The sequence below is a fragment of the Hippocampus guttulatus genome, chromosome 15, assembly GCF_054856545.1.
Source record: "Hippocampus guttulatus isolate MCC_2025c chromosome 15, RoL_Hgut_1.0, whole genome shotgun sequence".
Taxonomy (NCBI): domain Eukaryota; kingdom Metazoa; phylum Chordata; class Actinopteri; order Syngnathiformes; family Syngnathidae; genus Hippocampus; species Hippocampus guttulatus.
Window position 1 is genome coordinate 9,557,807 of NC_141275.1, and position 27,548 is coordinate 9,585,354.

The 27,548-nt window shown below is 40.2% G+C and overlaps 3 protein-coding genes and 1 long non-coding RNA gene across 6 annotated transcripts in view; all 4 read left to right on the top strand.

Moving 5' to 3' along the window:
- The first annotated feature begins 1,178 nt into the window (after nucleotides 1–1,178).
- Nucleotides 1,179–3,308, top strand: thy1 (Thy-1 cell surface antigen). Its single transcript, XM_086131175.1, has 4 exons — nucleotides 1,179–1,277; nucleotides 1,827–1,870; nucleotides 1,988–2,311; nucleotides 2,394–3,308. The coding sequence occupies exons 2-4, from the start codon at nucleotides 1,840–1,842 to the stop codon at nucleotides 2,498–2,500; spliced, it is 462 nt and encodes a 153-aa protein (XP_085987301.1). The 5' UTR covers nucleotides 1,179–1,277; nucleotides 1,827–1,839; the 3' UTR covers nucleotides 2,501–3,308.
- Nucleotides 3,309–4,085: 777 nt separating this feature from the next.
- Nucleotides 4,086–9,075, top strand: f11r.1 (F11 receptor, tandem duplicate 1). The gene is made up of 11 exons (XM_086131717.1): nucleotides 4,086–4,240; nucleotides 4,321–4,458; nucleotides 5,324–5,383; nucleotides 6,020–6,136; nucleotides 6,390–6,533; nucleotides 7,090–7,292; nucleotides 7,388–7,490; nucleotides 7,721–7,828; nucleotides 8,043–8,055; nucleotides 8,169–8,229; nucleotides 8,324–9,075. Exons 2-11 carry the CDS (start codon nucleotides 4,407–4,409, stop codon nucleotides 8,357–8,359), a joined length of 897 nt encoding a protein of 298 aa, XP_085987843.1. The 5' UTR covers nucleotides 4,086–4,240; nucleotides 4,321–4,406; the 3' UTR covers nucleotides 8,360–9,075.
- Nucleotides 9,076–9,610: 535 nt separating this feature from the next.
- ubash3ba (ubiquitin associated and SH3 domain containing Ba) lies at nucleotides 9,611–21,721 on the top strand. 3 transcript variants are annotated; one of them, XM_086131218.1, is made up of 15 exons: nucleotides 9,611–9,677; nucleotides 9,801–10,295; nucleotides 16,366–16,419; nucleotides 16,660–16,846; nucleotides 17,169–17,367; nucleotides 17,443–17,612; nucleotides 17,706–17,914; nucleotides 18,417–18,561; nucleotides 18,770–18,890; nucleotides 18,971–19,093; nucleotides 19,216–19,308; nucleotides 19,470–19,614; nucleotides 20,315–20,421; nucleotides 20,616–20,725; nucleotides 20,820–21,721. In XM_086131218.1, exons 2-15 carry the CDS (start codon nucleotides 10,168–10,170, stop codon nucleotides 20,955–20,957), a joined length of 1,929 nt encoding a protein of 642 aa, XP_085987344.1. In that variant the 5' UTR covers nucleotides 9,611–9,677; nucleotides 9,801–10,167; the 3' UTR covers nucleotides 20,958–21,721. The 3 variants fall into 3 exon arrangements, with proteins under 3 accessions (XP_085987344.1, XP_085987345.1, XP_085987346.1); XM_086131219.1 differs by having other exon boundaries at nucleotides 9,635–9,993; nucleotides 10,137–10,295; XM_086131220.1 differs by lacking the exons at nucleotides 9,611–9,677; nucleotides 9,801–10,295 and adding an exon at nucleotides 12,933–14,172.
- A 3,788-nt stretch (nucleotides 21,722–25,509) lies between these two features.
- LOC147193761 (uncharacterized) overlaps nucleotides 25,510–27,548 on the top strand; it is a 29,599-nt gene continuing 27,560 nt past the window's right edge. The window contains exon 1 of the long non-coding RNA XR_015103090.1: nucleotides 25,510–25,864. This is a non-coding gene — a long non-coding RNA (uncharacterized LOC147193761). The remainder of the gene's footprint in view (nucleotides 25,865–27,548) is intronic.

The window sequence follows — 27,548 nt, forward strand, 5'->3', positions numbered from 1 at the left end:
AACACAAAAATATTTGTTTCTTCGGACGGGACCACGTGCAATTGACATTAAGGTACATTATACAGCTCTGGGAAAAAGAAGTGACCTAACACTGGACATTTTAATTTTTTCTGTAATTTTAACCATGTTCTCTTCGTGACAATACTTTAAAATTTGTTCCACTTTTTGTTTGCGTTTATTCCACTCGCCTATTGCAGTAGGTACCATATTATATGATTTGGAATCATTTTTATTGGTTTAAATGACTGGCTTTTATTCATTCAATAAATCATGTTTTTTGTGAGGTGTGGGTAGGAGTGACATCAATTAACACGAGCAAAATTGCACAGTACATCGCAGAGCTGTTTTAATGAGCTGCTCGGATTTGTGTCTTGGAGAGGGCTGCAACACTACTGCCAAATTCCTCAGAGACTACTTTGGCAAGGGAGGTGTTCAGCAAATGTCCTTGAAAAGATGGATGAGCAGTGTGTACAGGGTGTACCACAGAGGATACAATGTGTTTAGCATTAAGGGTAACGGCATCGATGTTTCAACAACAACCAGGCTGACAGTGACTCTTGCTTTAATGCAGATTTTCCACCAAAAAAAAAAGTGAAAACATTCACAGAATGTTGGGGCGTGGGGCGTGCACACCGCCCTCATTAAAGGCTGCGGTGGCATTCAATGACACTGTGCCGAATAATTCGTAACTGCACTTTTCTTTTGTTAATATGACACTTCGGTTTCTCAAAATCACTGAAAATTCATTGCCTAAGAGATCAATAACAGCGCAGCAGAACAAGTGGATCAGAAAGAAACTCACACTGTACCGTCGATAAAACTACTGAGGTACAGCACATTTCAACAAGAGGGGAAATATGACTTCCATTTTTGCCATGTCATTTTATATTTACGTTAAACAAGTAGAGCCAGATTGTGGGAGAAAACCTTCCATACTATGATAAACTGCACATTAAATTATGATTGAATGGCCTCAAGGACCTGCTGTACATTTCCAAACACTGAATGAGGACTGACGGTGTAGCCAGTGAAGTATGTCAGCCGATCAACTTCTGTCCTCTTGTTAAAAGGCGGTGTGAAAAAAAACTAAATCGAAAAGCCTATGTAATGTTGATAAATGTCCCTTAACTGGAGTGGAGCAGCCTTTTCTGCCCCTCCCTCACGGTCCCCCCTCCCTTACTCTCGCCTGTGTTTCTTCTCGGAGCCGACCTCTACTGTAACAACCCCTGGCATCACTGCAGAGCGCTGAGGAGGGCAATAAAACTGCATCAGACAAGGTGAGGATGATTCATTCGCTATCGCTTGCAGAATCTCGCATGGAGTAAATGTTGACTTTTATGACATAACAAATTGTACCGGATTGGACTTTTTTCATGCAAATAATGATCTGAATGAGTTTCTAATGTTTTCAGTTTTCAAGTAAATATTTTCAACTACATTGCAGGCAAAATAATGTATGTACTAATTAGGTATTTGTAAACCCCACTGATGATTTAAAAATTGTCCAATGATCAAAATTTGTAGGTGTGGTTTTGAAAAGGAATGCATCACTGTTGGCATTTATCCAGTGAACTTTCGAGTTCTTCACTGCACAGCATGAAGAGTAAGGAGACACTGCACCTGATTGTGGCACACTTGGCCAAACCGAGTCAGGACCTTTGTGACAAAGTAGCATTATTCATGTTTTTGTAACAAAGCCCAGCTCATCTTCTCAGAGTGCAGACAGCATTACTGTACTCAATATGTATGTTAAAACATGGAAATGACACAATCGACATGTGGGTTTGTGTACAATCATTTCAGTGTTTGTTTGTTTGTTTTTCCAGGAAGGTTGCAAGAATGTTCTTGCTTACTACAATTCTTTTGTTTGGTAAGGTCATTCATGACATATTTTCTAAACTGAGTGTGTTCCTGGTTGTATTCACAAATAATCTTTTTCTAAATGTGTGATTTGTCATTGCGCATACAGTATGTCTCTGCCTTCCAGGCTTTGTGTCAGCTCAGAAGGTGATTCAGTTATCTTACTGCTCGATAGAAGAGAACCACGTCAGGCTCGATTGCAAATATTCGCTTCCCGCTGAGTCACCCCAAGTATTTTGCAAGTACACACAAGGGGAAAGACTCTTGGACACCACCAACCCAGAGGAGGAGCAGCATGCCCCCTACAAGCACCGAGCAAAAGCCCGCATCTTCCCCGGCAACATCTGCCGGCTGCTGTTTAAAAACCTGCCAAACGGCAAGTCCAACTTCACCTGCAATATCAAACTGGGCGACTCAGCGTCAGCGTCCAAAACCTCGGTGGTGGAGAAAAGTAAATTACCACGATTGTGAATATCCCGTTTGAACTATTGTGAGTGGCGGCCACTAAAAACTCTTCTTCGTTCTTATTGCAGAGCTTCTCCTCCCCTGTTCTGCCTTGAGTGTCCTGTTACAAAGCTGCAGTGGCCTGCTGTTGACCTTGATGACACTTCCCATGCTGCTCGCTCTTCACTGGCTGTGAACATGGCGCCTAAGCTGCTCCACCTGATCATCTGGTGGCTGTCAGTGGACTCTCAAGGCTGTGTGTTGAGCTGAATGCACACACGGTTTCCAGCATATCTTGGCTTAATGTGCAAAAGTACAACTGCATTTACCGTATCCTCAGCTGAGTTCAAGCACGATCTCAGGAATTTAGAAGTGAAATGTGATATATTCTGTAGTAGTGCCACTTGGATGGATTATTATAGTGATTCTGTTCTATACAATGAGTGATTCGTAGCTCAGGAGTGACAGAATCAGCTTTCCCCAGCTGGGTGATGCAAGACATCTGCCCATTTCTGCCAAATAATAATCAGTCCAATAATATAAAGCAATACTGGCTTTGAATGCATGCATGAGGTTATCTAGATAAATCAATAGACACTGTAGATGGCTCTATTTATAAAACATTTGTGGTAAAGCAAAGGATGTTTACATGCTCAAATGGCTGACAGTATAGCTGCTATGTGAAGCACAATGACGAAAGTGCTATTGCATGAAACCTGCCTTGTTTGGATTTACTGTATGCTGAAGGTGAAAAGAACAGAAGCCAATTACAGCTGGAATTAGAGACAAAAGCAGTGGGTCATCAGTCAAGCAAAACACAGATGGTTGTCTGACAGTTAATAAGCTAGTTGTTTATCCAGAACGTTTCAAGCGTTATTGTGAGTATCAGGCGTGTCAGTGTTTATGGATTATTATTTTTTTTAATCATCACCTTCAGCATATGTTTGATATATGCAATGTTTGATTAGTGTCCATTGTGTACCATATTAAAAGGTTATTGTAACCTTAATTGTCCTCAGTTCTCATAATCATAAGTGTTTTCTAGTACCGTCGTTTTACTTATGTTGTTTCTCTTTAGAAATCACTGATATATATATATTGTCATTCCCATATTAACATTTTCAACATGCCTGATGAAAAAGTTAAGATAGTAGCCTATTGTTACTTCTCGGCTGACATCACTCACTCTTACACAATGTTCTCCACTTTCAGTCTAAAAATGTCAGAGAAATAGACCTTTGGAGATGCATAATTTAATAGTCAAACTTTTCAGCTAGTTGACACCCTGTGGGAATATATAGACCAGGGTTGGGTGACTGGCTGCAACGCGCGGGGGCACACCATTTTTTTTTCAGAAATCAGTGATAAAAAGAAATCATTATATGTTCCCCATGGCGAAAAAAAAGCCAAAAAATTAAAAAAAAAAAGTTAATTATGTGGCCTGGCACCAAGGACATTTCGGAGGGGCCAGGGGTGGGGGGTGCCCCCGCGGTCTCCCTTTAGCTCCGCCAGTGATAGATAGATAGATAGATAGATGACCAATTTGTAGCAAATATATTTTATTATTGATAAGGCGAACTTCGACAGTTGCAGCACACCCGAGGACGATCCAGGATTGTTAATCACCTCAACGCGGTTAGTTTCACTCTCTAGTATGACGTATCCAACTCTAAAAACAAACGAGTCCTTGCTGACTCATCCTGTGGATAAACGACGTGTGAAGCGGAACTAGTATCCAGAAGAATGTATCTAAAGCCATCCCCTCGCTCCCTTTAAGGTTGACCAAAACTTGCAACAACCCACGCATTTGCTTATTCTAGCCTGGTGCTGACTCGTTGTCAAACCTGTTGTACAACTCGCCCCGTCGTCGCTTCCCACCTGATCAAATCTCTTACCGGAAGTGTGGGACGCACTTGTCACCTGAACCCACGACCAGGCAGGTTATTCAAGCCGTCGTCCTTATCACACTAAACTACACGATACCAGATTAGCAAGTATTGGCTGTTTTTGTTCAAGTGGATAAACGTTTTGGAGCCATATTTCGGTGGGTTTTCAGACGACGGAGACGCAGTGAAACACACCGTGGAGAGAGCAGTGCAAATATGTTTTTCGCATGGTTGGTTTCGGCGCTCTTGTTCGCGTTCGCAGCTACAGGTGAGTTACAAAAGTAACTTGTCAACGTGACTTTCGTCTTTTAATGGTTGAAATATTTATGTGATTGTCATCCTGAAGTATCTTGACGAATTAATTACAGTACTTTAAAAATATCAACGTATTCAACGTTGAGGCAATTCACAAAATGGAGGCCTGCCTATTTCTTCTCAGGTGTGTTAAGGAAGTTAACAATACCCACTGGTAGTAGTCTACATATCGGACTCATTCTTTGTGGAATTAAATTATTTTATCATCTCAAACTTGAAATTGGCTGTGAATTCCAATAATGTGAAATGTATAGTTTCGTCACAACATTAAGGACGTCTGTGCCAAGTAAAGAGAGTTCTACCTGAATTCGTGTACAGCGTTGAACGATCCTGTAAGCCATAAAGTAGTTATTAATTTACAAAATGTATTACAGCATTGTGATAAAGTGCTGAGTCCAGTAATTGTCCTGTCATGTAGCGAGATAAGTTCAAGAAAATCAATTAGAAACTGCTCTCTGTATGATGCAGTGCAGTTTTAAGTCACTACTATACTCGCACCTAAAGTATTAAATTAATGGCTTCATGTTTCTGATTTAACAACTGATTCCCTTTCTCCAATGCACACTGATTTTTTTAATTTTCCAAAGTTCCACTGCTGCGTGTGTGTGTGTGTGTGTGTGTGTGTGTGATTGTCGCTTTTCCAAGGTTATAATTTGACATCACACAATACCATGCCTTAAAGACATAGGTCTACTGTAAATTACTATCCCAGCGGATAGCGGGGGTTCACTCTATTTCTGTTGCTTTGTATGTAAGGTTTATTCTGTCATAATATCACTAACATCATTAACCCATATATTTTGTATTTTTCTCAACAGTTGAAAGTAGCTTTTCAGTGACCACTTCTAATGCAAATGTGCAAGTAAAAGAAAATGAAGGTGAGTCTTTGTTTCCATTTTATTTTTTTTAACACAGTAGTCTAAATAAAGAATGACCGTGTTATGTGTTTAGACCAGTGATGTCTGTTTTTCGAACAACAGGCAGTGCTTTCGATGGTGTTGCTTGCTTGTAATGATTTTTTTGGTTTTTGTTTTCGTGATGCATTCTTTATAAACACTTCTGGGGTATTGCTATTTTGGTAGCAATTCCCTTTTGTGTGTATGTTGGATTATTTATTTTTTCCTCTTGGCCCTCTCTCCAGGCGCACAACAGTCAGCCCCTTCCTTGTTGTTTCTTGTTCCTTCTTTGGGGATGTAGCTGGCTATGCGATTTTAATTTTTTTTTTTTTTGGGGCAGAGGGATAAGTTGTGATTGCGCTCTGCCAGTCAACAAGTGGCTGCACGTTTAGATATTATTGTTGTTGTTGTTGTCTACAGCGGTGAAGCTTTCCAATCTAAATCGTGTCATGACCTGACATCATTTTGGCCTTCTGTTGTTGTTTTTTTTTTTTAAAGATCTGTAGCTTGTTATATTTACTCAGTTGCAAGGTTTTTGTCTATAAAAGCCTTTATTATGAAGTATTCATGTTTGTTCACATCTTTTATTTTAATTGCTTGTGCTTTCTACTATTGCAGGGGTTGACCTTACATGCTCTTACTCGGCGGACTTTGGTTCAAGTGCCAGGGTGGAGTGGAAGTTCAAAGACCTTACAGGGTCACAGAAATATATCTATTATAACGGGAAACCCACAAGTAAGTTATTTGATACAAAATCTCTCCAAGGTCACTGTACCGGACATAGTTGATACATGTACATATTAGTTATGCTTTGTTGTAGCAGTCAGTTTCCCCAAAACACAGTTGTACTGTATCTTCAACTTTCCCACTCACCTCTGACGCCATCAGGAATCCACCACCGTTAATAAGTAACAAAGAAGCATGCTACAAGGCAAGCTGGCAGTGGTATACATTGTGTGTTGTGGTTAATGGACAACTTTTCTCACAGCACCGTATTCCAACCGTGTGACGATGTATGGCAGCAATCTGAGATTCAGCAAAGTGACCCGTGTGGATAACGGAGTGTATGACTGTGAGGTGTCTGGTGTCAATAGCCAGTTTGGGGAGGCCAGAGTGAAGCTCACAGTTCTTGGTAAATATTTTCATGGGCATTTTTCCCTCTCTTTTTTAGAGTTTTAGAGTTGGTGAAAAGAAATTTTTGGAACTTGTATTATATTTTGCCACAAAAGTGTCCAAAAGTTGCCCTAAAATTTTATCCATCCATCCATTTTCCGAACCGCTTGATCCTCACTAGGGTCGCGGGGGGTGCTGGAGCCTATCCAGCTGACTTCGGGCAGTAGGCGGGGGACACCCTGAATCGGTTGCCAGCCAATCGCAGGGCATCCCCTAAAATTTTAGTTTAGGGCAATATGAGACCCAGTAAGCACAACTAATTTGTGTTTGCCAACTAGTGGTGAAGGATGATATTACAACTTAAAATTACAGTCCTGCATATTCAGATTTTTATTTATTTATATATTTTTACATTTGAGATATATTCTTCCCCTTTTTCTCTATTTTAAAAATAGATTTGGAGGTTTCCCTCTGATTTTTGTCTCTATGTACATCCTATTTTTCATATATTTTTGGGGTACACCACCACGTTGCAGTGGGTGAGTGAAGTTAAAAAAAAACATTATTTCCCACAGTGCCTCCGTCACCACCCTTGTGCAGGATCCCCACTTCAGTGACGACTGGCAAGAAGGTCATCCTGTCCTGCCACGATAAAGATGGCTCCCCTCCACCTCAATACAAGTGGTACCGAGACAACGTCCTTCTGCCACCTGAACCCAGCAAGATTTCCGGCTTCCAGAATAGTACCTACGTGCTGAACTCTGCAAATGGCAACTTGGTGAGCTACAGCGCTCTGCGCTCTTGACCAACTTTACTGCCAGCACCTCATTTTCAGATAGAACTCTTTTACAACCAAGCCATATGTCTTCTCAGGAGTTTTCCTATGTCAGAAAGACAGATACAGCTCAGTACTCCTGTGAGGCATTCAACATTGCTGGTCCTCCACAGCGCTGTCGAGCTGCGAAAATGGAAGTCCGTAAGTGAAATATAATAATACCATTAAAACCGACCTTGTACACGTCTGCGCGTTAAGCCTTATTTTTGTATAAATTAAGTTGTAAATTTTGATGCAATGATGCAAGTGAGAGCACCTCACACACACTGGACTGCTTTTGTATTCGTTCATGTGCTGTTGGGTGAATACGACAATTTGTTATGTTAATTCAGTGAAAGAACCTCAAAATGACTCCAATCCTATTCTTTTAGGTGACATTAACACCGGAGGCATTGTTGCTGGGGTAATCGTGGCTCTGCTGTTGCTTGTCCTGCTTGCTCTGGGAATTTGGTATGCTCACAAGAAGGGATACCTGCCCCGTGAGTATACACCCATGCATTCTTTTACTTGTTAGACTGTATAGCATGTCACAGTCTTCTTCCGTGTTTGCAACAATTGTGTAATCACAAATAGAACATAGCACTGTATACACTCACATTAATCGAATTATAATTAAGAAGACTATTTTGTGTCACCAAAATGTTGTAATTGACCAACGGCTGACTTGATGTCTTTCTTTTCTTATTATTACAGGAATGAATGAAAGGTAAGAGTATTTTCTCATTTTACATTTGGTCATTCATTCCCACAGTATCTACATTGCTGTGTACGTTTCCCCCACAAGAGCTAAAATGGTTTTGTTTCTTAAATGTCTTGTAGCAAGCAAAAAACCAATGTGGTCTACCAGCCGCCTTCTGTGTATGGTGGTGAAGATGATGATGTAAGTGTAACACTGCCTTGCTTTTTCCACTACTCTTCATGTGTTCTATAAATGCCAGCAAATGTTGATCAATGTTTTTTTTCCTCCCCCATAGAGCGAGTTTAAGCAAAAGTCATCCTTTGTGGTATAGTCTACAAGAAACAGTCTTGGCTGGTTTTAACGTTTGCCTTTACTGTTTGTACATGTCATCCTTGTACATTTTTTTTTATTTTTATTTTTTTACATTTTATGATCCAAAGATTCCTCTCAAACGTTTTTTTTTTTTTTACAAGCCTGCTGTAAATATCGTATTTTTATTTGTGCTGTTGGTAAAATACTGGCCTTGGGTGTGACTGACTTTTTGTAATAATTTTACATTAACATTGCATTGAAAATACTGTAAAATTTCTTCCAGAAATGAACTTGTTACATTTGTTCTCAAATTCTGTTTGTCTATGACTTCAGTTCGAGAACTATATTGGTTAAAATAATCCAAACAGGGTGGATGTACTGTATTTTTCCTGAACAGTGATTGAGCTTCATATGAAAAGCACAGCAATAGAGTTTGAGAGATGTGTGTATTGTAACACTTTTTAACATATTAAACAACATTTTGTACAGTCTTATCACAGCTATGACTTCTTTTTGAAGATAATTTTTACTTTCTGGTAGTTAATCCTCCAACAATGTTGCGCTTACAGGGTTGATATGGGCAGATGTTGGCACAGCAGTATGAATTAATACAATATCTGATTTGAATATTTATTTGTGCAACCTTGTAGGTTTCGGCAGAGTTGGTGAGAGTTTGAAGCTGATGAATTAACCGATGTAGCTTTTCAGTAAATAAATAAAATGTTTTTAAATGTGTGTTTGTCTGCTGATATGTCAACACAAGTGAGCTGTAATATCATTGCAATATTCATTTCCAGCATCACAGTGTTGAGTACTTAAAACGAAAAAAAAAAACCGAAAAAAAAATTCTGAACACGATATAGTGTTCAAATGATCTGCCATGTTGTATTGGCACTTTTCTGGGCAGTCTCTCTCTCTCTCTCTCTCTCTCTCTCTCTCCACACACAGTAGCACATTTTGAGGGTCTTTCAATGCACTTTTAAAACAATACAAACACAATTTAACACATTCTGCATCAAATACTGAGAGCAAAATCAATGTAAAACAGTAAAGACAATGAAGTAATTTCTGGTCCTGATAAAATCCTAAAAGTATCGATCAGAAACGGATTAATGGAATTATTATTACGGTTCGTTCTGGTAACGTCACATATCTATGTATGAGAGCGACCTAGTAAAAAAAAGCAAGTTTTCCTACATTTACCATGGCAACAGATGTTTTTGTATTTGCTCGTTTGCGCATGCGTATTGACGCCCACTTTTCTGAGACAGGAAGTGTGAACCACTCTTTCCACCATCCGCCCCCAGATCGGCTCTGCATCACACCACCTCAAACTGGTCAGCGCTGTAGTTCTTCATCACTTTGCTGTCATTTCCACAAGAGATTCACGGGTGTCCTACCCGCTTTCTAACGCCTCGCTGGCGCTTTAACTTGAGGTGTCGCCGATTCTTGTCTACCAGGCAGATAGATCCTCTCTCTGTCCCTCCCCCCTCCGGGAGACAAGTCCGCGGTGGAAGGAACGAAGCTACCGTTTGAGTTGCATCTGATTTCTCATCCGGCGGACCGGATGCGAGAAGCGAGCTCGACCCCGACGTGCTCCGCTCCCCGGCCGGGGCCGGTAGCTTGCGACCACGGCTGGCCCAAACAGTCGAGGTGACTCGGCATGGCTGACCGGAGCTCCGAGCTCAGTATTGGCTGCATCTAATTTACACCTAATGAGACTTTAGCTTCCCTGTTTTTTTAGGTGTAAAATATGCATGTCTTCTTTTTTTTTTTAATGAAATGAAATACGTCAGAGGAATGTCCTTACCGATGGAGCATTGAATAATGGCAGCGAAAGAGGAACCCTACGCCAAAGTGACCCCGCGGAGACAGCGCCAGACCCGCGCAGGCACCGTCAAACATGGGTCAACTTTGGACGTGCTGCTGTCCATGGGCTTCCCTAAAACCAGGGCGTGAGTTCACTGCCCCACCGCGCGCGCACACACACACACACACACACACACACACACACACTACTGTTCTGTACTCCCTCTTTTACTGTGGCGTTTAGACTTAGGCTTCACTCCTGCAGAAAGATGCTGTGTTGTGTGACCCAGATGTTACACTTGCCAGCCTCTTCCTAGGATTCAGTCATTCAGAATCTCCCCCCCCCCCAATTCATCTTTGAGATGGTTGCGTTGCCAAGAAACAAGCCCTGTGTGAATGAAATATGGAGGTTACATAATGATGTTAAAAAAACCCCATAAATGATTAAACTATTTTCTGCCGTACGGAACTGTTTTGTTTAATTAGATATTGAAAATTGAGGGTGACTTTGTGCCGTGGTTTATTTTTTAAGTCATTGCACATCCACCTCACATTCTGTGCATGTTTTCTTCCGAACACATCCCCCAAAACACAAATTTTTGTTCAATTGAAGACTTCGATTTTCTGTAGGTGCGATTATGAATGTTCATGGTTGTTTTTTCTATGAGTGCCTTGTGATTGGCGACAAGTCCAGTATGGTGTAGCCCACCTTTTTGCTCAAAATGAGTTGGGATACTGTATACAACGCCACACGCTAAAAACATATATATAATGTGAAAATATGCAAACCAATGCCCGGAATCGAACCCATGACCTCTGCATTGTGAGGTGAATGTTCTAAGCAGTACAATATGGTAATAATGTCCCCATTCCACCGAGCAGTACTCATCACTGTTTGCTTTTTTGAGTGTTTCCAATGTTAAGGGTCCTGAAACATCCAACATTAACCGAATCTGTATTTGTCTTCAATTTGAACATTTTATTTATTTATTTGTTTCACTTTGAGCCTGTGAGAGAGAGAAAGAGCATTTTGGCTGAGTTCATTTATTAAGACATTTGTGAATGTATTGTACTGTACAAGAGAAAAGTGGTACATTTAATCATTTTGTGAACAGGCTATTTCCCAAATGCCAGTTTAAGAGGAAACATATGTAATTTGAGGCTAGCTTTAGGGAACAAGACCTTCATAGTGTTGGAGGGTTGCGAGTATGAAACGTAAATACACACACAGGCTCACACGAACACGCGTGTACGACAATCGGCCCTTCTGTTAAATTGAGAGCAATCGTTGCTGAGTCATTCGGGAATTTACCGGTGCAATCCGATAGGTGCTGCCCAGTCAGCGGCACCTCCGCTCACTGGTCATGTCCGATTTCCGGAAGCAAACTGATCCCGTTTCCATTTAATCACTCTCGTTTGCTTCTTATCCCTCTTCAAGAGTCTCTTGATAGCATTTTAATTAGAAATGAGAAAACAACGACGTCGCTTGTTTTGATTGGATCACTACAAAATGTGGTAACTGGAAATAAAGTCACACTCCATAAAATGTTATTTTATACTGTACTAGGGGTATCCCGTGCACATGTAGTACTTCTTAACACACAGAATAATCCTCTTCCACTTGCCCGTTACCTAAGTGTGATGCTTCTCTTGTGGCCTCCTAGGGGGCAGTGTGGTGCACGCATGCAAATAAACACATACATTTTATGAAAAGACGTACAGTAGAATATCATGTCAAAGTTGCAGTAATAAAAAAATATCTATCTAGAGAGAGAGAGAGAGAGAGAGAAATAGATAAATAAAAGGCATGGACATAGTCGATTATGGATTTTGTCATCTGACCAGAGATAAAATGAGAATGGCTGCTTTCTTACGACATCCGCTCTACAGATCTGCTAGCCGATACGGTATGCCGTCACGTTTCTTGAACCTTTTTATGCACACACAGGAAGTTAATGTGCGGGTTCTTGTGCTTCCAGTCAGAGTTCACGAAACCACAATAGTACAGCATGTTACTGTATCATATGTTCACTCGCCACAGTAATACAAAGTAGGTATACCTAAACTGACTGACGTAGGAGATTACCAGAAAAATCACATATTCTGCTCTGTATCAGATTAAGATGATCTGAAGATGTGTTTTTAATATTTCCCTCTGTTCGGCAGGGATTAAACAAGGCCCTGCTCTGAAAATTTCTCACCAGTGATGGGACATTGGCATTTCCTAGAAATGTTGTTGAAACACTCATTTTAAAATGTAAAACTTTATTAAGGCGATGAATAGTGGTATTTGTCTCTTTTCATACCTCGTTAAATCTTTGGTTTTCATTTTTGTGAGAAATTATTATTAACGTGATGAGTGTCTTCACATATTTAAATCTCATTAATCATATCATGCAATTTTAAAAAGTTATATATATATTTTTTCTAGCAAATCCTCAATGTCCTCATTTTAGAGAAATGTCATTGCCATGTGTACATATCTGATTTATAGTCACAGGTCGGATTTCACGAAATCTTATTTGGACTGTTTCCAGTGCGTGAAAAATAAAAATAAATCAGATGGTCATATAGATCAAGAAAAAAATATGTAACTGATCTGCAATATGACCGCAGTTGAAGTTAACAATTGTAAGTGAAATATATAATTAAACTGTCATATTAATTAGGGTTAATTTAAAGAGGATGTTGGGGAAAAATTGCATATTCAATTCGCAATTACAACATTGAGGGGGGGGGGGAAAAATCACAGTTGGGTTATTTTTCAAAATTGTTCAGCCCTACATATAACATTGATGGTGTTTTTTTGGTTGTTGGAACAGATGAATGGAATTTCAGTCCATTCAACGTAACTGTAACGGTACAGAAGTCGCGCATACATGAAGCACATTCCAGTGCAGGCATTTTTCATGAACAAACTGAGCTCGGATTCAAGGCGGCTAAGCGGAAGTCGCCCATTTCCTGAAATGGCTTGTGACCTTTTTCTGCGCTCTCTGTTGAGATGGTGGTTTGAGGGCAGCTGATGCAGAGGTCGCAATGTCTCACATATACAAGAAAACACGACACTGAGCAGTCGTGCGGGCCTGAAGAAAGATTGAAAATCCAGCCAATGTACATTTTTGCACCAAAACAAGACAATCGTTGAGGCGACAATTGTTTCCTCTTGATTCTATTACGAGATTTAGATGATACACTCGATCGTTTCTTCCGAAATACAACTCAACTCATGTCGAGCAAAGTGCGCTTGTCACACAAGAAGTTGGAACATAAAACAACATACTTCACCCACACAGTTGGCCCACTCACTTCCTTTATTATGGAGTCTCTGACACGCTTTGTTAGAACATGTGACTTTGAACATCTTTGTTCCAGAAATAATGAAGCAGGAAAAACAGAATCAGTTCCAGACACTGACTATACACTATTGGGGTTTTTGGAAACATGTGACAAAAATAAGAGGCCACCGTTGTTTCTGACATCTAATTTCACACAGCGATAGTATCAAAACACTCAATTACAAGCAAGCTTCTCCCACCGATACGGAGATAATTAGACTTTTTCGGCGACACGTGAAAAGAGATGGTATTTGTTGTTTTACTTCACTGTCGCTAAACGCGGCAAGAAACATAAATCGAAGACTCATGTTTTCCTCAGCTGTTCCATATGGGTACGTTCTGAAGTCTATGCAAATATTTTTACAAACACAATTCACTGTGAAGATTGCAATTAACATTTCTGTTGCTAAAGCATGACTGTTTGTCTCCAGATTTTCCTTTACGCTGCGTTTCATACATTTGTCGTGGCAAAAAAAAAAAAAAGCCCACACGACACTGCTTTCTGTTTCGTTTTACGGGGGTGGCAAGACCTCATCTGTACTGACTAGAGCTTCGGAAACAGAAGGTCACGGTTCAAGTCTTGCTGCAGACAAAAAAAAAAAAAAAAGGCAACTCAAACCGAGGTCTCAATAGATTTGCTGACGTCTGACGTGAAATCATGTGTGGTCAAGTTCAGAGAATCCCTTGAGTAAGTAGGCAACTGACGATGCATCACGTTTTCTTTTAAATGCTATTTTACAGACGTAGGCTGCATATACACATTGTCGCATTGTGATTAAGTTCTATTGTATGGAAATGTTTTACGGTCCAGATTGCTTCAAAGTGTGACACGACGAGGGGTTTCCCGGCCTTTGTCATCCACACGTGACATTAATTTTTTTTTTTTTTGTCAAATGCGGAAACCTCTTTGCCCAGCTTGGGTGATTTAAGCACTTCGTGATGGTGTTCCTCTTTGTTTTGTAAATGTTCATTTCCCTTTAGAGCTGAGCCATGGGGTTGCCCTTGGGTACATCGAGTTGTTGCTCAACTCAATCGTACCCATGTGGTGAAACTATTGAGAAATTTTGATCATTGGACCTTTGCAGTCCCCCAAGTTCTTATGACCCTTCGTATTGTTGTGACTAGAAAAAAAAAGGCAAAAATGCACGCTCTAAGTTAGAGCTGGACAAATTATGGACAAAAACAACCACTTCTATTTAGAATTGAGATTGAAATCACGATGATTAAAATGATTATTCATGTAATTCAAGACTTAATATTTATGTCATGTGGAAATGAGTGTTGATGCAACAACAAGTCTTTGGATCATTGTATCCTTGAATTTTGAGAAAAGGAAAATTCCTTGACTCCTTCAAAACTCAACTTTAAATATAACTTGAACAGTTAAAGTGAAAATAAATGAGTAAGAAGGCAAATAAGAAAATGCTACAATAATAGGAATTGAAAAATAAAACAACAAATGTGTATGAATATTCGTTATTTGAAGAACTGTATCTCCTGAAACGAATGCTAATTTTGCGCTAGCATTTGAAAGGCAACCTCTGTTTAGGCACCGCACCATTCTGCAAGTTAACTGTTTTACTTCGATCATAACTCTTTAAAAATCTAGGGAAGCCAAAATCGAAATCACGATTTTAAATTCGAGTTATCATCCATCCCAACTCAGAGTTGATCATGTATGCAGCTATTGAGACCGTAGGTCCATGGCTGCTTCTACTTTGCGGTATACATAAAACTTCGAGAAAAAAAATACAGATTTGAGGGTTGTGATTCATACTTGGAAAATGTGCTCAGGTTCTGTGACAAGTTCGTCTTCTGTTCTACCTTTCTCCCACGTCATTCGCTTTCATTCTAATGGAGCCTCCCCTCTGTTGGCCGTCTTTAAGAATGCCACTTGAAGGGAATCCGAGCTCGGGTTTCTCACTCTCTGTCACCGAGGGTTCATCCCTTGAAAATAACAGATAAGCAGGCCGCCCTGGGTTTCATCTCGGATTGGATCGTGTGATGTCTCAAGTCACAGCCGCTTGTAATCCCTCCATGCCCTCTTGAGAAAAAGACTTTTCCATTCCTTCGGCACAGAACTAGGGGAAACTCATTTGTTTATTCTTTGATCAACTATGCGGTTCGCGATATGGTTGCATGCATGTTGTAGTCGAGCTGCGCAAGCTATCATTTGTGACACTTTCGCCTCTGCAGTCCCCATTGTGCACATTGGACTGAGTGAGGGCATGCTGCCCCAGGGTCTGTAGCCGAATGAATCAAAGACCCTCTCAGTTGGACAAAAATAAAAAATAGCTTATTGAATGTGAATGCAGCACTGGCACAATGCAAATGCGTGACTTGATTAGACCATAATACCGCAGTGTCTTCATTTGACTTCCATCCCAACAGAAGATAGTGACCGTTTGTGTCTATTCAGAAGTGTGACAAACCGTATCTTGGGGTGACTAAGCGCTTGATAAGAGTGCCGATTTTATTGCCGTCGAGTAGAGTGAAGGGATTCTGTCGTTATTTGAAATATTTTGAATATAATCTAAAACATTGCATGCAAAATACTTCATGAGGATTAATGAATGAGTCTTCATGATCTTGACAAGTTGGCTATGAGCTACAAAAATATTTTCAACATCGGAAACCAGCCGGAAAAAATTCTCTGTTCCGTCCAAATCAATCACTTTCGACTTTCCCTTTCGGTACACTTTCAGGAGCTCCTGGTATGAATTATTGAGTGTGTCTTGTCATGTTACTACTCTCTTAGGATGTGTGTTCTCTTTTCACTGTCTCATGGCGTGCAGCAATCTCCCTCTAATAAACATGGGCCGGAAGAGGATCTATTGATTATGTGACTGTGTTTTTCCTCTTGATCTTTGTGTCTTTGCAGCTTGAAAGCTTTGGTTTCGACAGGAGGGAAAAACGTCCAGGCAGCTTGCGACTGGTGAGAACCACATGCACACACACGTTGCCCCCCCCCCCCCCCCCCCGGCCCCCAGTTACACATTTACTACTGGAATGTGAATAAAGCTCAGCAATAGTAAACAAATGGCTCGAGTGACAGTGAGCTAGCATAGTCATAGTAATATTACCTGTATTTATAAAGCCTCTCTTTTAAGCATTTTGGATCTTTTGCCCGTGTGTGTGTGTGTGTGTGTGTGTGCGTGCGTGTGTGTGTCTCCAGGCTCTTTTCCCATGTGGACGACCCTTTCCTGGATGACCCTCTGCCCAGGGAATATGTGTTGTATCTGCGACCCAGTGGTCCACTGCTGCAGCAGCTCTCGGTTTTCTGGCAGCAATCTCGCCTCTCGTGCGGCAAAAACAAGGCACACAACATCTTTCCCCACATCACCCTCTGCCAGTTTTTCATGGTCAGTGTCAATCTCTCGCCTCGAGATGTGCTCAAATGGTGAAGGATTATGTAAGCATCACCATTTTGGTTTGGTAGTACCGTAATATAAGATGTTTTTGTATGTGTTGTGTTGAGCAGTTGCAACTGTGTAAAAAAAAAACAGTTTTTGTATTATTCTGCCTTTTGTTTTGTGGAAGAGTGCGTAATAACAAAACATGTGACCGATTCACTTCATCAAGAAAATGTGCATGCTTGCATTCAGTGTTAATTTAAGATTTGATTTGAGTCCAGTTTTAATTCAACTTCCTGCATTGGATGGGTTTTGTTTTTGTCCACAACAGTGTGCCGATGCAAAGGTGGAGGCTCTGTCAGATGCCCTCCAAACGTGTGTGGCAAAGTGGAAAGGTCATATACCCATGCCCCTTCCACTGGAGCTGTACACTTCCTCCACCTTTATTGGGCTCTTTGTGGAGGAGCAGGTGGCGGAGGTGCTGAAGAGTTTTGCGGCCGATTTTGCAAAAGAAGCGGAAACTAAAGCAGGTTCATATTAGCGCACTAAATGAAAAGTCCAACCGTTGCATTTGTGTCATCAGTGCGCACATTTTCTATGTCCAGATGTGCACGTTGAGCATCATAAGAAGCAACTGCATGTCACATTGGCATACCACTTCCAAGGCAGCCATCTTCCAGTCTTGGAAAAGTTGGCCAAAAACGTGAACGTGTCATCAGGCTGCGACTGGCTGGCTGTGCTCTTCTCCCGGGATATTCGCTTTGCTAATCATGAGGTAGCAATACATCCTCTCAAATACGCGTGATGGTTCGCTGTGGCCTTTCAGATGTTGTCTAAATTGTTATGATTCCCTTTTGTTCTCTTCGAGACACTGCAAGTCATGTATCCCTATGCGCCTCAAAATGATGACGAGCTCGAACTGGTGCCTGGAGACTTCATCTTCATGTCACCTATGGAGCAAAGCAGTGCCAGTGAGGGCTGGGTGTACGGCACGTCCCTGGGCACGGGGCTGTCCGGCCTGCTGCCTGAAAACTACGTCAACCGCGCCGATGAGTCTGACACCTGGGTTGTTCATGGGTAAGATTGAGATTGAGAATCCCGATCAAGGAATATCATAAATTCTTGTAAACTGAGGCCTCATGATGCCTTTCGAGACTGTTTTATAATAATAATAATAATAATAATACATTTTATTTATAAGCGCCTTTCAAGACACCCAAGGACACTTGTGATTAAGGGCCAGATAAATACACTTGACTTGACACCAGCATGCACGTACATGTCTGTTTCAGTCGGACCATTCCCAACCTTTATTGAGCAAAGACAGACATTTTGCATCCGTTAAATCTGTATGAACACCACCAAACAAAGATGTCACCAAAAGGGTGGATACACGGGTTAATTGTACCTTCTTCCATCTAGTGAAAGCACATTTAATTGTTCTGTGTGTCACCATAGGTTGCAGAGCGATTTGCAATCGCCTGGTAGCAGACAAGCTAGCACAGTCTGTAGTTGTAGCCCTGCTAGCCCATCACCCCATTTGACAAAACACTAATATGTGTTTTTGTCCAATCCTCAGGTCTCATTCTATTCTCAACTACCCCTCCTCGTCCACCGCTGGCACCACCCTAGGCGGGTTACTGTTTGATGAACAGCACACCGAGAGTCTCCTTGACAGTCTGGTGGATCCTCCCAACCTCGGTAGCCTCGGTCCTCCCGTGCAGGTACAGTACTTCTTTATGGTCTGTGTTGTACAAACCTCTCACCTCATACACTGCAGATACGCTGCATGGGCACCTCTTAGTCACTAAATTCTTTTTGACAATTCCGCGGTCCTTTTTAGACACTGTGGGAAGGTATTTTTCTGTTCCCGAGCACTTTCTGTCAGATGGAGAGGCATCCCGTTGCATTTTTTTGCCTTCCTTGTTCCAGGTGACGCGGACACCCGGTCAGTCCTCTTTGTCCAAGATGAGATTGTTTGTGTGTCGACACGGGGAGAGGATGGATGTTGTGTTTGGGAAACACTGGGTAACTCAGTGCTTTGACGCCAAAGGTGAGCATGCAGGGCGAACCAACCACTTGTTTGCTTCTGTCTCGTTCCAACTAACTAACCGTAGATTCTTCTGTGTGTAGGCAGATACATTCGCTCAAATCTCAACATGCCATCCAGCCTGCCACCCAGGAGTGGCGGTCACAGGGATTATGATAAAGATTGTCCAATTACTGTGTTTGGCTCCTCGCAAGCCCGTCTTGTAGGTTGGTTCTGTTTTGAAAAGAAAAAAAAAAAAAAGAAAAGAAAGGGACTGTTCCACGCAAAGTGACATGTTTCCCATGATATTTCCTGCAAATATAATCACTGTTTTGTTGCTCTGTCCCAGGTGAAGCCTTGTTGGAAAGCCACACCACAATAGACTTTGTTTATTGCTCTCCTTCGCTTCGCTGCGTTCAGACCGCTCAACACATTCTGCAGGGTAGGACCCCTCAAATACTCATATACTAAATTTGAACGTGGCCCTAAATGAATTCTGACCAAATAAATAAATGGAAGAGACTGTATAGTGCACAGGCTATACAAAGCAGAACCTGAGGGAAGTCTACTCTGACAGTTGAAATGTTGGTTTATATGTTTCAGGTCTCCAACAGGAGGGAAAGACCAAAATCCGTGTGGAGCCTGGACTTTTTGAATGGACGAAGTGGGTTACAGGCACCTGTTTACCCACCTGGATCCCCCCAACAGAGCTGGCTGCTGCTAACTTGAGTGTGGACACAACATACAGGTATGCAGCCTATATTCTGACAATTTGTGTATCATTTGTTCATTAGTTTTTCAAAACAAACAGAAACTTAAAAAAAAAAGTAATTACTTGTTTTCTCAATAAGAAACAGTGGAAAATCACTCTTTTGCCAATTTCCAATTTTGCGAACATGGCCGTGTCGGTATGTACAGTATATAAGGAAGTTTGATTGATTTCCATAATTTCCCATTTCAAATGCTAGTTACTGTACATGGCCCCAAATTTCCTGAAACAGTGCCATTTAACTCATCTTTTGTCAAGCACTGTAATTGTAATGACGTTAGTTTGTAAATATGGTGCAGTAAGATTTCAATAAAGGTGGACATGAAGAATGACAATGACTTACCGCGATTAAGGTGAACGATCTGTTCCGGTTCAAGTTCCCTTCCAGTTCATGCAACTTGTGGCAGATGAAAATATCAGAATTGAAAAAAAACCATCCAAATCATTTCTTTTAATACACATTTTTCATTGCCCGAAATTGGAAAACAAATCCTTTTCCTTTTTTCATTCAGTTTTTTTTCTCCTTTGGGACGAATATTGTAGTTAACCAATCATTATTTCATTTTTTTGTTTCTGTTTTGTTTCGAAAAACAAACAAATGAATGAATGATACATGAATTTCTGTCCTTAACGTATTAACATATGCCCTTAACATATTCTGTATGTCCTTCGTCTTCAGACCTCACGTTCCCGTAAACAAGCTAGTCGTTTCCGAGTCTTATGACACCTACATCAGCCGGAGCTTCCAAGTGACTCGAGAAATCCTATCAGAGTGCAAAAATCTAGGTTAGTGGACTCTTGGTCCCAGTCTTTTACCAAATTGTCAATTTTCCAACAGTCGCTATAAGCTTTGCTACTGTACTTTGTTGTCATTAAGATTGCAAGTGCTGAAAATTGTATGATGAATTACCGAGTGTCATTTTACAGCAAAGAAAGTGATGTTGTCAGTGGAATTTGGTTCTTCTACCTCTTTCACACAGGAAACAAGGTCTTGATTGTGGCCCATGCTTCCTCTCTGGAGGCCTGCACTCGCCAGATCCAAGGACTCAGCCCACAAAACTCCAAGGACTTTGTGCAAGTAGTGCGAAAGGTTGGCCAGATGCTGGTTACATCACATCGTTTAAAATGTCTTCTTGTTTTCCCTCAATAACACAGGGGTGCATCTGCTCTGTGCATTTCTACAGATTCCCTACTTGGGATTTTGTGCTTGTGAAGAAATGGGCGAGACGGGGGTGTGGCAGCTGGTTGACCCCCCCATCCTGCCTTTGACACATGGACCCAATCACAGCTTCAACTGGAGGGAAATGCTAATGCCAGACTGAAGAATACCACACATTTCCTTTAACGTCGCAAACTGCAGAATCTATATTTATTTTTTACCCACAGTGCTACCAAAAAATGAACAAACACGCCTGGCTTCCATGAACTGCATCTTGTCAAAAACATTATTTTTTGTGGGGGGTGGGGGGGGGGGGCGGGGGCAAATGTATTGATATGCACAGCTCAGGAATGTGATGATAACAGCAAACAGTAGCTCGACTCATGTCTTTGTATTCTCTCACCCATGTATACACTGTGATAAGAATTAAATGAGAGAGGCTACATGAATACATTTCAGAAAGTATTATTTGACTTGTGGCTAGAACTTTGCTGAGGAAGAAGCACAAAAGGAATGCTGACAGGGAGGAAATTATCTTTGTTTTTAAGGTGGAAACGGGTTGTTTCTTGTATCTGATTTTATTCCAGTAAATGTCAGACTATCGTTTGCCCTTCTGTTCCGCCGACTTCTTCTTCCTGTTGTTATTATTATTATTGTTATTATTATTATTATTATTATTATGTGGACCCAAAGCAGTTTTGCTAACCCCCACTGGAACTTAATGTGTAAATTAACGTCTTTCAAATTTGTTTTGTCTTCAGCTGTTGCTGCAGTGTCATCCTTTTTTTTTTGGAAAATATTTTGTTTTTTCATCCACTTTTGTCACATTTCACTTAATTGTACATTTCGAGAGGTCAGGAAAAAAGTTTTATAAATCCTAATATCCCATTGCGCTTGCAAATGAATAAAGATGATGAAGTAACGATTTCTGAACGTGTTGTCTTACTTCCATTTGAATGTCGCAGCTCGTTTTCTAGTCACTTGCAGCTGTGCCAGCCACTGAAAAAAACAGGATTCAATTCGGAAACTTTAAATGGAACTGGAAATGGAAGAACTTTCAATCTTGTACTGTTACGTTCAACTGTCTTCGATTGTTTTGACTTTTACAGCTTCGACGTTTGAAGGAAGGAAGAGGAAAATTAGGCCAATTAGTTTTTTGGCATTTAGCAATTAAGCAAGTAGATATACAAGTCGAGACGCGTTGTTGTCAAACAGCGCCGATTCCAAGTTTATTTTGCAACCGTCGAGAGTTGCAACACAGTTTTTGATAGGGTTTATTTTTAAAGGAGCTAACTTGTGAGGGTAATTAATTACAGTACAAGCTCGCAAGTGGAGGTGGGACTTGAAAATGGACAACCATCCTCAAAATGTTGGCCAGCTCAGGTAAGACAAACATGAATTAATTTATCAGTTGCCTTTGCGCAGCAGTTTATTAAAATTATTAAATCATTTATATTTAGGAAGCTACTTTTGGAAGAGTGGGCAGTTTGGCACTAGATGGCGCTCGATCCTGGTGTTCCCAAGTGGACGAACGGGCTCTCGACATGTGGACGAGAGGTAACTGCACACCACTTTACAATCAACCGTTTTTTTGCGAAATTCTGCATTTGCATGCTTGCCTTCTGCATTTTTTTCTGTTAAATGTTTTGATGGGATAGGATAACATTCATAATCCAGTAGATTTTTGCTGTGATTGAATGTTCTTTGGGGTGCTTTGTCGTGGTGAACAACAACAGAGAATACCATGTCTGCATGTTGTTAGGCCTCAACCTCAATACAATCAACGAAAATGCTTTAAAGATAAATCACAAAAAACAAACAAACAAACAAACAAAAATAGTTTGATACTGTAGGTATAAAAACTGTGTATACAAATGTATTGAACATAAAACTGAATAAAAGTTGTTCTTCACTGTCTAGAAACGAACACGTTTTTAAAATTAACAGCAAATGTTGTGTTTAAAAGTTAAATACAACTGAACTTTACTTAAAAATGTTCTGTTCTTTAAAAATGTGTTGACTACTAAATGTAAAAAAAAAAGACTTCACCAGATTTTAAAAAAGTTTTTACATTTTGTAGATTGTATTTGTGAAGTATTTAGTTCATTGCGTACCAGCAGCATGTGATTGTACCACACCTTGAGAATCATTGCCATATACAGTTGTGAAATGTGTATACACATACAAAAATATACACTGAATAATCAGTATATTTCTTGTTGCTTGTCTGATATCTCCTTATACCTGCACTATGTTTTGATGTTCAGGTTTTTACCAGCCGAGGACAGTGGCAGCATCACTCGCATTGTGGAATGGAAAAGGTAGGAATTTTAATTTGAAGCTAAAAGGGTAACTTTGCAATCAATTTCATGATGTACTGCAAAAAAAAGTATCAAACTATTCTGCGCAATAATGTGCCTTTTCATTCTTATTAAATTGTTCTCAAAGTTACATTTCTTTTTAGAACATCATCTGTGATAGGCCGACACTTAAAAAAACAACTCGCAGGGACACAAATAGCCTGTGGTTGTGATATATATTAGAGAGACATTTGATTGTTATTGATCTTGGGTCATGTGCTTCATACTTGTTTTCCCAACTCAATTTAAATGCTTCTCCTAAAGTTTTGTACACTTTGATATTTGGGAGCTCCATCTTTAAATTCAGTGGTGGTTGTTATGGTCCTTTTGTTAAGGCTGGGAATGGTACTCAGAAACCTTTCGCTTCAGGTGAGACATAGTTTGTGCAGTGACCATCTTGCAAGTCGGTTGAGCTTCTTGCACCCAATGACATCAGCTGGAGGAACTGAAAGTCTGGTTTCTGTCAAGGTGGTGTCAAAGGAGTGTTAGGGCTGAATTTGCTGTGTCCAGGTCTGATGTTATTTTCCGGAAAACAACTAAATTTAAATTACACTTGAGGGTCATGTGACCTTTTTAAGATGATTTTGGCCCTGTGAAATGAGCCACAATGTTGATTTTTAAAAAAAATATCCAAGGGACACTCTATTTTTTCTCATAGGCACACCTGTGTTGATAAAAGTTGGGGCATGTCTACAGTATATGCCTTTCACAATGACACAATTTATTTTTGATGTGCTGTACTTTGCTGTATGTCAAGGGCCAGTCAGTTTTGTTAACGGATTTTGACACAGCTGTCATGAGGTTGTGAGGCCACCTCTCGAGAGGTAATGGGACAAGCACACTCAAGTGTAGCTCTCAATCTTGTCATCCTCAATAACTGCAACACCTTTATTTAATAAAATTCATAATTTTGATTTCTGAATAAGCTCAGCTGGTGATTTTTTTATAATATTTGAATTTGTTTGCATTAAAACTACACAGAGCAGCTTTGTTGTTATTTATTGTCATAAACACAACAGTTTATTCTTATTCACTCCATTTTGTAGTATAAATAAAAACCTATTCTTTTGACATTTTAGACAATATATAATTTTTTTTTATTTTACCATTGACAACAAAACAATGAACAAAAGACAAAACTGGCATCTGTAAGGCTAAGAATGGTCATTCGACTGAGTATCTGTGGTTGATGTAAATAACTGATGACGATAATGCTGCTGCTGCTAATAATAATAATGATGACAGTAATGAGTCCTATTTTTTAGCTATATTATTCTACATTAAGAACTAAAAATATACAGTGTCCTTTTCCACATAGATTTTCATTTTAAACAGCCATTAAACAAAAAGTCTGGTAACAAAGGCATACCCCTGCATGAAAAGAGAGAATGGCATGCTAAGACATTTTTAAATTAAGCTGTTCATATCAGACCAATGTATATGAACTAGTTCTTGCTGATAGCTAATATTGTGCACTCTATTTTGCCTTGCTTCACAAATTATTAATCATCAATTTATCAACAAATTGATTTTCCCTATTAGTGTCATCCAAGGTACCCCCCCAACCACGCACACACAATTAAAAAAAAGCATTACTTACTAGTTGTGTACAGCCAAGCGTTAAAAAAAAATTGGTACATAAAAAATGCAGACCTCAAGACAATTTATTAGACCACTATGGTAAAAAAAAGGTGGGGGGAGCGATCATCTAGCACCATAAAGTGCTATAATGCAGGGTCTTTAATTTTCATTGCACTCTTGATGTTTTACAATTGTAAACAGAAATTGGGAACTCCAAACATTATTTGCCTTCTGTGATTACAATTTGAGGCATCACACTGGGCTGTGAGGTCAGAAATGAATCATACATAACATTCAATTGCAATTTTTGACTTGCTCAGCAGTGCAAGTAAAAAGACTTTAGTATTTATTTATTTATTTTGGTCAAAGTTCATTTGAAAATACTTGGTTAACAATTATACTATATATACTGTGTGTATATATATATATATATATTAGCATGTTAAAGAGCATTCACTTATTAACCATTACATAATGTAAACACAGATTTTAGCATTGTGTCACTGTTAATTTAGGGTGGCAGTGGCATAAACGTTCCTAAATGATCAAATTGGACTCAAATGTTTTAATTGTGCATACGAAAACTAAACAGAGCTTTGGTTTGCTGTGATTTGGGTCAAAAGTACAAACCAAAAAAACCCTCCTGTAACTTTCTGGGTGCTTTTCATTTGTGTCCCGTCTTGGAGAAGTTGGGAGAGAGGGAGGGGAGGAGGAGAAGGGAGGTGGAGTAAGGTCGGAGTTCCACGCAAGAGGACTAGCAAAGGAGCTGCTTCATACTGTGCTGCTCTTGGCTCTTGCTGCCCTTGGCTGTGCGTACATCTCTGTTTGTATTCGCTGGGAGTCAGCGTGCACCTGTGTGTGTGTGTGTGTGTGTGTGTGCGTGTGTGTGTGTGTGTGTGTCTTGTAATCCAACTGGTTGTTTACCCATGCTGTCATGTTAGCAGCTCACGCAGCAATCTGCAGGGGAGAGGCAGAACTGGACTTGACAGACCGAGCAAAACAAAACCTCTGAACAAAGGAATGTATTTGGGAAGTTTGTGCCTCCATCTTGAGTTGAAAGACATCTGAGGGGACTAACTTTCCTCGCAGCAGTGCCGGTCTGACAACAAGATGACTTGTATAGTGAATGGTGAGTTACTTGCAAACAGCTGGAGTGATTGTGGGTCGTTTAGTTTGGGAACGCTTGGAGCTTTTCAGTTGATTTAATGCTTAAGCATGATCTCACAGGTCTTTGCATGAGCCTTTAAAGTGTGTGTGTGTGTGTGTGTGTGTGCGTGCGCCCGCCCAGATACGTGAGTTGTGTTTATTGAATGTTATGATGACTGGGCTGGGGTTCACCTTTGGATTAAACTCAGCTGCTTCGGTTTATTTACATCTCTTGTGCACAGAAATAAACACCCGCGCACACACACGCGCTAGCAAACACAGGAAGTAAAAAGACAGAGTGGTGTATTGCTTCATAACAGATCTTGCGGGTCTAACTAGCAACTCTGTTTGTAAAACATTATATCGCTGCTGGATTTGTTTAACTACCTGCATGCATAAAAATATGATGTACAAATCACTTATTCATCCATTTTCACGGATTACAAAAGTCCAACCAACTGGTGCTGGGCGTTTGAAAAGTTGTTGTCGTGTGGTTCGTCTGGATCTCTTGTACAAAATAAAAATAATTCAAGGCATTCGCAGTAATCTGAAGAAGCATGAATGCGTTATTATTTTTACATGTGATTGCAATACAGAGATTCGGTAATGGCTAATAGCATGCTAACTGAAAAAGTTGGCCTTCTGGGCAACTTAATATTAAAAGAGGCTACAACATTTGAAAATTTTTTTTTTTAAAGTGACATTTGGAGTGATTTCTGTTGGATGTATTTTTCACAGTAGTTGGTCATGGTATTTAAAAAAAAAAAACAACCAACAAAGCAAGATGCACTTTTTGAAGTATCTATTTGTCAGGGAGAAATTCACAGTGTATGAGAAGTGGGGATCTGTGAAGGTGGACAATTTCCAAATTGAGATTGTTTAGCCTTGATAAAGTTGTGTGCTACTGACTGCCATTGTAGTTATTGTGTTAGCTAAATGATCTTGATCACTTGATAGCCATAATGTCAACAAAGCACATTTCTCCAGGCGTCATTGCGAGTTTCATTTTAAGAAAATACACCACAAGACCCATACGTTATGTCTGCATTTTTGCAGCAGAGGGATGATTCGAAAGGTCCTATATACTCAGAATTGATGTTCATCTGTATACAGTATATCCCTAGCGAGGCACGAAACCACATTCCCATGATACCTGATTAATTAGAAACCTTTACAAGTTTCAAGGCGAAATGTTGTGTACACATTTTCTGTCAATTTACAAAAACAAATTGGGTAATAGGGAAGAAAGGCATGGTTATGAGCTGCATGCTTCACATTCTTAGCAGCTGAACCCTGGCAAATAAGAACAGCCGTACTTGACAGTTTTGCTGCTTGAGTACGTTATGACCGCAAATGTATTGCATTTGAGTATTTCCTCACAAATACTGTATTTAGTTCACTTTTAAAAATGTACAGCAGTGCCGTCAAACTCATTTTTGTCGTAGGCCACATCGTAGTTGTGGTGTCCCTCGGAGAACTGTTATGATGGGGAGCCATGTAATCGTCTTATATTATCATCACATATACACAACAATTAATATCGTGCTTGTGGATTATGAACTAAGCAGAAAAATCCATCCGTTTGTATCCGTCTCAGGGGGTGGCCATTTTGCCACTTGCTGTCGAGTAAATATGACATCATAAGTGCTCGGGGATAGGGTAATGTT